The sequence below is a fragment of the Triplophysa rosa genome, linkage group LG25 (assembly GCF_024868665.1).
Source record: "Triplophysa rosa linkage group LG25, Trosa_1v2, whole genome shotgun sequence".
Lineage (NCBI taxonomy): Eukaryota > Metazoa > Chordata > Actinopteri > Cypriniformes > Nemacheilidae > Triplophysa > Triplophysa rosa.
This window is the reverse complement of record NC_079914.1, coordinates 15,279,782-15,292,336: the sequence shown is the minus strand read 5'-3', so window position 1 is coordinate 15,292,336 and position 12,555 is coordinate 15,279,782. Positions and strand designations below refer to the sequence as shown.

The 12,555-nt window shown below is 38.0% G+C and overlaps 1 protein-coding gene across 6 annotated transcripts in view; it reads left to right on the top strand.

The window, feature by feature from the left end:
- LOC130548463 (uncharacterized) overlaps nt 1-12,555 on the top strand; it is a 97,036-nt gene that overhangs the window by 56,455 nt on the left and 28,026 nt on the right. For all 6 annotated transcript variants that reach the window (XM_057325246.1, XM_057325247.1, XM_057325249.1 and 3 more), the window contains one exon: nt 8,548-8,856. In XM_057325246.1, the coding sequence (XP_057181229.1) occupies nt 8,548-8,856 (309 nt within the window). The remainder of the gene's footprint in view (nt 1-8,547; nt 8,857-12,555) is intronic.

Genomic DNA, 12,555 nt, shown 5'->3' with positions numbered 1-12,555 from the left:
TATTTGTACTTCGTTACTTCCCATCTCTGCAGCACACACAGTAAGTATCTGCACTATTTTTCCTAGTTTTCAACATAATGTGTTTGTAGTTAAATGTTGTCAAGCTTCACTGTCCACATTGTCATAGTGACATTTTAATTAACATAAAAACTTTCAGTAATTGAAAATATATATCTTAAACAGTATACAGTCAGCTTTAAAGTGAATCCCTTTGCTAGCTGCAACTACACCATGTGTTCATCCCTGCTTATTTCAGCAGCTATTCTGACACTTGTTTAGTATTAGTTCTGATTCAGAAGGAAAGAAAAGGAAAGAAAAAACTATTATACACATTTCACATTGTGAAAACCTTTGGCCTAGGCTATTTCATTATATTTTATCCAGACAATGTATAGTATTAAATATTACATTTGTCTATTTCAAAGATGTCAGGGAAGAGGCAAATGAGCATTCTTTCATGCTTCGCTCTAAAGGATCAGCTCCCTAAAAGGGTGGCCAGGTCAGAGAAGGAGACTGTGGAGAAGACAGTAGATGAGGCAGTGGAGGAGACAGCTAGGGTGTCAGTAGAGGATGAGTCCATGGAAGAGACTGTGGAGGACCCACTGGAAACAGGGAAAAAGAGAGGATTAAGTAACCACCTATAGGTGTTTCTTTAAGAAGGAGTGGTCAACCCGATGGCCATACATCACAATGGGAACCACCAGCTCCTTCTACTGGTGCTCAGTCTGTAGACAAGAGAACTCCTGTGCCCATCAAGGCGTGAGGGACATAAGCAGGCATGTTGGCAGCCAGTTTGGGAGGCTTTCTAAAATAGCTACATTAGTGTTAGTGCTCCCTCATTCAAATGCAGACGCTGAGAGGGTTTTCTCCATGGTCGGACTAAATAAAACCAAAACCAGGAACAGCTTGGCACTGGATGGAACTCTGTCATCTATCATGACAGTGAAAATGGCTGGCCTGGAACCACAGTGTTTCAAGTGAGAGCCACCAACCCCTGTGCTGAAGGCCTCAAAACATGCTACCAACACCTACAATAAACAACACTAACCATTATCTCTCTCTCTCTCACACACACACACACACACACACACACACACACACAAACCTGCACTAAGAAATGATGAATTAAATAAATATTTTTTTATTTGTACAAATTTATGTGTCACATTTTTCAGATCAGACCCCCGTCCCCACCCAAACCCCCACTGCCGCCAAAATCTCACTCTGAACTCAGTTCAAAACTTGAGAGCCCTGTTTTCGATACGAAAAATCTGCATATAATGTAGCTTATTATAATTATATCAAGTAATATAGTCTACTGAACATGCCATACCTCAATATCCAATGCTTTTTGCATTCGTTAGCTGCACAAATATATCTGCTAACTGTGTTCCGTTGTAATTTGTATTCAGGCTCCGTATATTTGCACTAAACAGCCTAAACCATTAGCATTTATTTTCGTTTGACAATTTCCTACGATAGCCTGACTAATAAAAAGCGTACGTCTAAATAATAATAACCTAATGATAGTGATTCCTGGCTACGCCACTGGAATACATGCCAACTTAGCCTGCTCTTCTATATCAGTTCCTAGATCGATAGATTTGATTATATGGCGAACAAGAATCAAGAAACAATACAATTTATTTTTATAGGTCAACTTTTGTGATAATTTCCACATAATTCACTTATTAGGCTACCCTGCAGGCAGCTGACTGGGTGGGCCCAGGTCCCGTAGCTACGCACCTAAATTCCCACTGCGACCCCTCCCTCTTCTGTCAGGTTGTTGACACAGCCTTCCGAAATGAGACACAGCTAGGGTTTCCCAATAGAGGGTATGGTGTGTCGTCACTTTACCACATGAACACGCCGGAACGCACCCCCCTTGAGTGGCAAAAACACTGCTGAAACACTGCAAAAATGACTGCTTACAATATCAGGAAATACAATTCCCTCAACATTTTAGTGTCCAAGAACACCTGATTCCTTTTAAGTTGTAAGGAATTCATAAGGATCACTGTCAAGTCCAACTGCTTGTAATTTCATGTAATTACCATGGGGTTAGTTTAATTTACAGTCACATATTGTCTACCTGACAGAACAACTTTCTAAATTACAGTCATTAGCTCCGCCCACAGGAAGTTGGCCATTTTGGATTTAAGGTGGATTTTTTGACAATTGCATGTGGTGAACTTTTAAATACTCCTCCTAGTGAATTTATCCGACTGTCACCAAATTTAGTGAACATATTGTAAAGTTATCAAAGGTGCTAAATTGCAAACAGATTTTTGATATCTCAAGTGGTGTTGCCATGGTGAGGCATTCAATTTATGGTGAATCATGGAAATAGGCAAAATCTCGCAAGATTTTAAGTTTAGGGGTAGGATAAAGATGAAAACAGCGCTCATCAGATGAGATTTCGTGACATTTGGGGCCGTAGCTATATCCCTTCTAGCCACAACCGCATACATTGGGTGATTTAGACATACTGTAGGTGTAATTTGCGGGTGGACGGGTGGGACATGTCCCCACCACTTTTTGCCAAAGTCAATTTTGTCCCCACCACTTATTGGAAGAAATAAAAAATATGGAGAGTCTATTTACCGTGCAAGTAGCCCGCTTTGTAAGCAGAGGCTATTTATACTAATTTCTCCCATCAGTTTCAGATTAGAATAGACAAAATGTAAGAAAGGCAACAAAATTTAACTGATCCGGTGGCGTAGAGCGTAAAGCAAGTGCTACCTGATTCATGTCGTCGTGGGTACAGGACTGTTGTTTGCTGAACTTTTTCACATATCAGATTGTAAAGGTATTTATTTTTAATAAAATGATGAAAATATTTGAAAATGGCTGTTCAAGTCATACATGTACCAAACATTTTGCGCTTAATTGCACTTTGGTGCTATATATTCGTCCTTATTGTTCTCGACATGCGGTTGCTATCGTCTATCGCAAGATTAATTACATTTTGATACTTGATAGAAAACTCCAATAAATGGAAAAAGTCACAACTTTGTAATTTCATGAGTTCAAAACAACATTTAGAAAGTTTGTTGTATACTTGTAGCCTATCTGGCAATGCCCGTAGTAATAAGTGAAAATAAGATTTTTTTATACAGAATCACCTACATTTTTCCCGCTTGTGACGCCCATGAATATTCCCAACGAGATATTACAGAAAAAAATTATTAAAGTATTGTTTGTTTCGTCTTTGTCCCCACCACTTTTCAAAACAAAGTTACGCCACTGGATTTAGATCATACTTGAGCTGACGAGGCTGAATCCAGCTTCTTATTCGCAGCTTCGTATTGACGCTATCCGCTCCACCTTAAAAGACTCTTTAATTTTCCGGTTTCTTGTTCACGCTCAGTTTAGGGACCATCTCGATTTTCTCTTATTCGCTTTTTTTGCTTTTGTGTCTAAAAAAGAGCAATGAACAGTTTCTAAATATTAATAACACTGTATGTGTGTGTGTGTGTGCGTGCGTGCGTGCGTGCGTGCGTGCGTGCGTGCGTGCGTGCGTGCGTGCGTGCGTGTGTGTGCGTGCGTGCCTCGACTTTCTCTTATTCGCTTTTTTTGCTTTTGTGTCTAGAAAAGAGCAATGAACAGTTTCTAAATATTAATAACACTGTGCGTGCGTGCGTGCACAAGGAACCCTCATCACTCCCTCCCCTTACTATTCTCAATATCACTTTGGCAGAACAGTTTAAATTTTGTTTATGTTTGTAAAATGCACAGTATGAACCGTTTTAATATGCAGTATTAACTGCAGATCTGTAATTAACTTTTCCTCTTACATCTTATTAGGGCTGTGCAATTTATCGAAAATTAATCGTAATCGTCAATTTTGGCCTTCAACAATTACAAAAACAAAATAATCGAGGTAAAACGATTATTGTGCCACATTCCATTTTGCAAGGATCCTCTCTTTTCTTGTGGTATAAATCCACAGCGCACCCGTTTCCTTACAGTGGTTCAGCTGTGCTATTTCTTTACATTTCTTTTTCAGTTGAATTCACAGTTTAAAAGCCAAGTTATTAATTTTCTATGTTGTTTTAAAAGTTAATGAGTGTTAAATAATCGGGATTTCAATATTGGCCAAAATAATCGTGATTATGTTTTTTGTCATAATCGAGCAGCCCTACATCTTATGTATTTATATACTATGCATTTATGTTTTTGTTTTTTTCCTATTTTTTGTGTTTGTGCGTGTGTACAGTTGGCAAATAAAGCTCGTTCTGATTCTGGTTTATAGTTATTATAGTTATACAAAGACAAAACGATATGACAACAGTTCAATGTACCATTCAATATACTATATGTTGATTACATATGGTAGAGGTGTGAACCTACACTAGTGTTACGGTTCGGTTCGGTTACGATTATCATGGCATCGATTCGGTTCAATTCGATATTACGATGCACTGTGTGAAGGAAGGAAGGAAGGAGGCGGGAACCGGCGAACAATCAAACATTTTAATTCAAAATAAATAAACAATAAACAGCAATAAAACAAAGAGAGAAAATAAAAATAAAGATATTTTTATGATATCTTAAATAGTGTTGCTATGGTAACGTGTCAAACTTTAAAGGGGTCATATGACACGGCTAAAACGAATATTATGGTTTGTTTTAGATGTAATTCAATGTGTATACACGATTTAAGGTTCAAGCACGCTGTATTTTCCACATACCGTGCATGTTTGTATCTCCTCTTTGCCCCGCCTCTCTGAAACGTGCAGATTTTTTACAAAGCTCATGGCTCTGAAAAGCGAGGTGTGCTATGATTGGCCAGTTAACCAGTGTGTAGTGATTGGTCAAATACTGCAAGCGTGTGAGGGAAATGTAACGCCTCTTACCATATTTGGAACATTAGGTTCCAAAGCAGTTGGGCTGACAGGTACGCCCACCTTACTTGCGTATACATTTGGGCGGTCTTAGTGAAATCATACCACCAACTGCAAGGGGTCTTGACTTCAAGACTTTGAAGACATAAATGTAATAGAGGGTATGCATGACGTCCCTTTCCCACGTGAACACGCTGGGACACGCTCTCCTTCAGTGGCAAAAACAAAATGGCTGCTTTCAATTGGAGAAACCAAGAAACCGGGAATAAAACTTGCAATTAGTTGCTGAACTCGACGGTGATCCTTACGACTACCTTACGACTTACAAATGAATCAGCTGTTCTTGGACACTCAATTGTTGCACGAAATTGCGTTTCCTGGTATTGAAACCTTCCATTTTGCTGAGTGTTTTGCCACTCAAGGGGGCGCGTTCCGGCATGTTCACGTGGTGTTCACATGGGAAAGCGACGACACGTGCATACCCTCTATAGAAGAGCACATTTTTCTTCATTACAGTTTTGTTATAAACACCATTAAAGTAAGAACTGATGACAAGGACATAGAGAGTAATGATGGTCCTTAATGACTGTATTTACAGATTTTGACATTTGATGGTATACACTTAAGGAAAATGTTTTATAAATTAAATATTTTAATATTATAATAATAGGGTATTTGATGCTATCCCCTATTTCATGCAGTCGGGCCATCTCCTTGTCGTGCACTCCTGCAGTGGACAATGTGATGGTGAGACAACGTTGATAAAAAAATTTGATTGAATTTTGATTTGAGTTGGATTTAGCAATATGTTTATGAAACACTCAGTACAAGTGCAAACAACATTGCTGAATTTAATCGTCATGATAACGGGGATCTAACGGTAACGTATGATATGGAGTGAAATTAAACGTGTGGGGCATCAATACTTAATCGTTCTTCTAACATTTACTTTCTACAATCTGACTTCAGTCCACCACCTCGCAGAAATTTCTTAAAGCTATATTTAAGACAGCTGGAGAGGTCTCTCAAGTGCTTAGGAGTTGCCACTAGGGGCTTGTGATGGCGCTGAGGAGATCGAGACATGTGGACAGAGGAATTGGCCAATGGAACCGTAGATTCCACGTTATACAAACATAAATTCGGTATCCCCCTGCAATGCTTATGCGTAATTGCGGGTGGGACAGGAGGTTGACTGTGTCCCCACTACTTGGCGAAAGGCATTGACTAATAAAACAATCTACACATCATTTTTCATAATCTAATTCATACTAGGGCTGCACGATATTGAAAAAATATGCGATATGCGATTTTGTTGTTGAATATTGCGATAATGATATTTCTTTTGCGATATAACATTTCCTAGAGAAATGCTATTTTTATTAGCTATTTTTTTATTATTTATATATGTAATTATCATACTGAAATAAACAGGTAATAGATATTCTTCTGATGTAATTAAATTTAATTCAGGCTAAAAAAATTTTTTTTGTATTTGTTAATTTTTTTTTCTTATTTTTACAGTGTGTGTTCAATTCAACAGGACTTTTATTTTGACGGGTTTTCTGGGAAGGCTCAAGTTTTTGTGTGTTTGCCAATAGCTTCACTCAAACAGTAAAGCGCTCGTAAAATGAACTCTCAGAACTCTGGAGATGAAGTTCATGTGTTCATATCCTCATACAGTGCAGACGCAGATAAATCCTCGACCATCACTCGTGTTGTATGTTAAACTGTGCACATAATTCACTCAGACACGCAGAACAGCCAGTTGACATTGAAATAACAGGATTCCGCGTTCGTATCTAGTTAACGTACGTTACATGGACTCAGTGCAGTGCACTACTGATTATTGTTACGCACAAACAAGCACAACCACGACAAACTCACTTCAATTCGTATTATTCTACTGTACATATATGTCGCACTGTTGTTATTAATTTTTTTTCAAGGTACTTGTCCTGTCGGGCAAGAAAAATTTGCCAATACAAAACATTCACTTCTCCCGGACAAGCGTTAATGTCGAACCCTGCAAAATATTGCCATATTTCAGACGTAACGTACCGTTCTTTTTAGGCACAAGTTCGTCGCTGTCATTTTCCTCGCTCGTCTCTATTCCTGCCATATTTATTTTCCGCTCTCTGCTTTGAGCCACTAGGTTCACCTTTTGGCCCGCGATCTAGCCAATAGTATTATAGCACCTACTTGGCGGTGTCACGGATTGGCAGAAGAGAACCCAAATGCAGGCAGGCGGTGAAGGGGTTAACAAACAAGACTTTATTATAAATACAAAGAAACAAAAACACCCGCGAGGGGGTGAACGAAAAGATAACAAAATAATAAAACGAGCAACAAGACCAAGACTACCTAAACAATAAACTAGACAACACTTTGACAGAAACTAAACTAACACTTACTAAGACAGGACTGGGTTATAGAAACAGGAACACAGGAACAACGACTGGCACGATTCACACACACGACGTAGTACATACACACGCAATGACCTACACAGGACAATGACACATGAGGGTATTATATAGGGAAGACAGACAAAGGATAACGACACGGGGCAGGTGTGGGTAATTAAACACTCAGGGAAATATAACGAGGAAACGAGAGGAATGGGGCCAATGACAAGACACTGGAGATAACGTATATTATTGTCAAAAGGACAATAACATGTTTCTCTCCACACATAACCAAAAGCTTTGCCATGGCTCTGCTACAGGACCAAGAAAAACATGACTAAGGAAGCAGAGCCATGACAGGCGGGTATAAAGATAGTAATGCCCCTTCTGATTGGTCCAATTTGGACAATCTAAGCACGCAACACACAAATGATTGACACATGAAACAAATTTAATTTATCGCAACTCTCTGCGATATGGATATCGCATATACTATTATCGAGATAACGATCATTTTTCGATATATCGTGCAGCCCTAGTTTATACATTTAACAAACTTCTTTGTGGGCAAGATAAAAGGCACGTAGTCCGTACATGTCATTCATTAATGCTGCGTGCATCTGAGTTACGCTCTATGGATCATCAGTACTGTTGCGCGTTCTCGTTATGCTGTATTGCCATGGATCGTCGTGTTGTTATGCTCTATTGAAATGGATTTGCATTATTTTTGCGCATTCTCCTTATGCTGTATGTTCTCAATGGTACGTGTGATTTAACATGCAAAAAAATATTCATTTGGGATGGCACTACAAGACGTCGTTCGTTTGCAAGCGTAGGGATCTGGCGGGATCATTTAAAAACTATGCTGTGTTTTTTAAATAATACAAAAATATAATACTTAAAGTAATTGTGTAAGTAGTAAAACAATACAAACAGGGCAAAACATGTTTAGAAAAATGTTGAGTTCCTCCTCCTTTATGGCACAGTGCTTTGGGTCCACTGCAGTGGAGGCTTTCCATCTTCACCTCAGCTACGCCATTATTTCCCAACTCCAGTCCTCGGGACTCCCCTCCCAGAATGTTTTAAATGTCTCCCAGTTTGGAAAACCCAATTCAACTCATCAGCTGGTTAATGTGTTAATTGGGGAGACTAATTATCACAACTAACTAACTAACTAACATTCAGAGAGAGAGCTTATGAGGTTAAAACATGAGATTTTCTAGTCAACACTCAAAGATTTCAGTTTTATGTTTACTGTTTCAGTATGTTTAATCTCTCACTGTTTGTGTCTGCAGGTGTGTTTGGTGATGAGACTGAGAGAGTGACAGTGAATGATGGAGGTTCTGTGACTCTACACACTAATCTTACTGAACTACAGAGTAAAGATGTGATAATGTGGAGGTTTAAAGGCAGACGCATAGCTAAAATCAACAGAGAGTTCAGGAGTGATCCAGTTTATGACCATGATGTGAGATTTACTGACAGACTGAAGATGAACCCTCAGACTGGAGATCTGACCATCACAAACATCACATCTGAACTCACTGGACATTATCAACTAGTGATCGACCGCAAAAAGCCCATTACAAAGTCATTCAGTGTCAGTGAGTATCTCATTCTTTTACTTGAATAAATACTTTATTTACATAATTATCTACCACCCAAAATCAGAGTTACAGTGAAATATAGAGCTTTAAAATATGAGGAGCCGTTTAGGCCTTAATTATTGAAATGACTCTTACAAACACTAGTGAAATAAAAACATCGATCAAACTTAGTGAAATTCATTCATATGTATTACTGAAATACCTCTTACAAACACTAGTGAAATAAAAACATCGATCGAACTTAGTGAAATTCATTCATATGTATTACTGAAATACCTCTTACAAACACTAGTGAAATAAAAACATCGATCGAACTTAGTGAAATTCATTCATATGTATTACTGAAATACCTCTTACAAACACTAGTGAAATAAAAACATCGATCGAACTTAGTGAAATTCATTCATATGTATTACTGAAATACCTCTTACAAACACTAGTGAAATAAAAACATCGATCGAACTTAGTGAAATTCATTCATATGTATTACTGAAATACCTCTTACAAACACTAGTGAAATAAAAACATCGATCGAACTTAGTGAAATTCATTCATATGTATTACTGAAATACCTCTTACAAACACTAGTGAAATAAAAACATCGATCGAACTTAGTGAAATTCATTCATATGTATTACTGAAATACCTCTTACAAACACTAGTGAAATAAAAACATCGATCGAACTTAGTGAAATTCATTCATATGTATTACTGAAATACCTCTTACAAACACTAGTGAAATAAAAACATCGATCGAACTTAGTGAAATTCATTCATATGTATTACTGAAATACCTCTTACAAACACTAGTGAAATAAAAACATCGATCGAACTTAGTGAAATTCATTCATATGTATTACTGAAATACCTCTTACAAACACTAGTGAAATAAAAACATCGATCGAACTTAGTGAAATTCATTCATATGTATTACTGAAATACCTCTTACAAACACTAGTGAAATAAAAACATCGATCGAACTTAGTGAAATTCATTCATATGTATTACTGAAATACCTCTTACAAACACTAGTGAAATAAAAACATCGATCGAACTTAGTGAAATTCATTCATATGTATTACTGAAATACCTCTTACAAACACTAGTGAAATAAAAACATCGATCAAACTTAGTGAAATTCATTCATATGTATTACTGAAAAACCTCTTACAAACACTAGTGAAATAAAACCATCGATCAAACTTAGTGAAATTCATTCATATGTATTACTGAAAAACCTCTTACAAACACTAGTGATATTCAACAACAGATGTAGAACAAAGGTTTGCCTGGGCTGCGTTCAGCCCCGACAAAACGTTGCAAAACGTTTTTTAAATGGAAACGGTGATGCGGTTGAACACCCTGTTGTGATGACGCAAGAGTTGAACTATGGCAGCTGAGAAGGCCATTCTTTGTGTTCTTTTTGAAGAATTTTTGGAGCCTGATGAAATCGGTATAAATACGTGTTGAATACTGCAAAATACATCTCTTCTAATATCTTCAATTGTTGCGTATACCAAGCTGCAGTGGACACATTTAACTGACTTTACTTGGACCCATTGTGCGAGCTGTCTCTTTAACACCGCGTGGGTTATATACATGTTGCTGCTGATTGCGCCGACATGCAAGGTAAATGTCCCGGGTCACGTGTGTATAGTGCGATCTCTGTCACACCGGGCAAGCAAGATTAAAAAGTGTGTTATAAAGGACACTGTTATAGCTAACAATTTGGTCAGAACATGTGCTGCCAAATATTACTGCTCTCAGCGGGCCGTGACTCGTAGCCATTGACAGCCCGAACCTTGCCACTCCGAAAAAGACGGAGCACATTTTAAAACAGTCGCGACTTTATAATTAGGCCTCAGATTGTGAGCTTAAACAACCACGTTGTGCTCTATCGAACTCTTAAAACTACATTTTGCAACACAACAACAGATGTATAACAAAGGTTTGCCTGGGGACAAATCAAACTAAAAACAGAAGTGCGGGTGCAGCTTCCTTTTCAAGTGAAATAAGCTCTCATCAACTACACTGAAATCTTTCATCAACTATACCTGAAATATGTTGCCTCAGTAGTGCACTTGTGTTTATAAGAGGCTGTTTAGCATGCATATGAATGAATTTCATGTTTCGTGTTTGTAAAAGACTTTTCAGTAATACATGTGAATGACTTTCGTTAGTGTTTGTAAAAGATTGCAGTTATACATATGAAAGGTTTCACTAGTGTTTGTAAGATGTATTTCAGTAATACATATGAATGAATTTCACTAAGTTCGATTAATGTTTTTATTTCACTAGTGTTTGTCCCGCCTCCAAAGTCTCAGAAGTCAACTCAACGAAGCGAGCAAGTGTTGAGCAGTTGCGAGAGCAAAGAGAGAATCGCGCACGCGCTCGTCAAAGCCTCTGCTCGCGGACTGAGTTTTTGCTCGCGGAGCAGAAATGCGCCCGCGCGAGGATTCTTTTCCGCTTGCGGATACTGTTCTGCTCGCTCACGGAGTTTAAATGCGCCCTCGCGGAGCAGCTTTCCGCGCGTGGTTATCATTATGCACGTTGATTCTATGCGCGTGAGTTTTGGGTCTATTTAAACTCCATACTTGTGCACCATTTGATGCCATTTGGTAATATGACTAGTGCAAGTTGTGTGTTCGCATTGAACATTCCCAAAAAAAGAAGTGCACTTTAAGTATAGATGATGCTCTCATTCAGCTGACAATATGTGGGATGCTGGATGAGCTCTTTCAAGTTTGGACATGCACTTGTTTCAGGAGTGTCTTTGGTTACTATAATATGAAATATGAGCGGATGTAATGTGTTTTATTTGATTTTGCAAATAGTTTGTTTAAACCACACAATATTGTGCTAGCCCAGGGAATCACTTATACTCAAAGATCAATTTATAACTTTCCTCAAATGAAGCATTGAAATGTAAACTTTAAGAGCAGCTCTGGAGTAGAAGTTCATGAATTTATCTCTTTATAAAGTGAGCGCAGACACAGAAAACTGCCACACATTATTAAAACAAGATTACATATTTAAACCACAGCTGATTAATAACTAATTCATTCATATTCATATTACGATTTGAATTTGATTTTTATTTGAATTTCAGTACTCTTTTCAGATTATGTGACAGTCCACGTTATACAGTTTTAATGTCTAGATTCTGTCTGTGTTTTGCACATCTCAGAAATCATAGGGCCTTAAAAATAATGTTTTGATATCCTCAAAATACGTGGAATCACAGTCTGAAAGCTAAAGAAATCGGACTCTGTGCCCGTCGTACACCACAGACTTTTCCAGATTGCAAATATTTGAGCAAAAGCCATGTAGTGTGCTCCAGCTTTAAGTCTCGTTTCTTTTGTGAATTAAGACAAATATTTCTGCATAACTCGATTACTAAAAGAATTGATAGTGACAGCTAGGGATGGGCGATATTATATCGTTTGCGATATACCGGTAGAAATTCTCCACACGATAGTAATTAGTCTTCCCGCGATATAAACGATAAATTCTAGTTGATGACGTATTTCTTTGTGAGACCCATTCACAGCTCATTTGTGAAGTGAAAACGGGTATAGCGGAGGGCGGACGTGAAGCTGAGAAAGAGTTTGAACTAAAAGACGAGCTCTAAATCTCATTTGGTTGGCACTGTAGATGCATCCGAGTTCATGTTTAGTTTCACTTTCGTTTTATTTA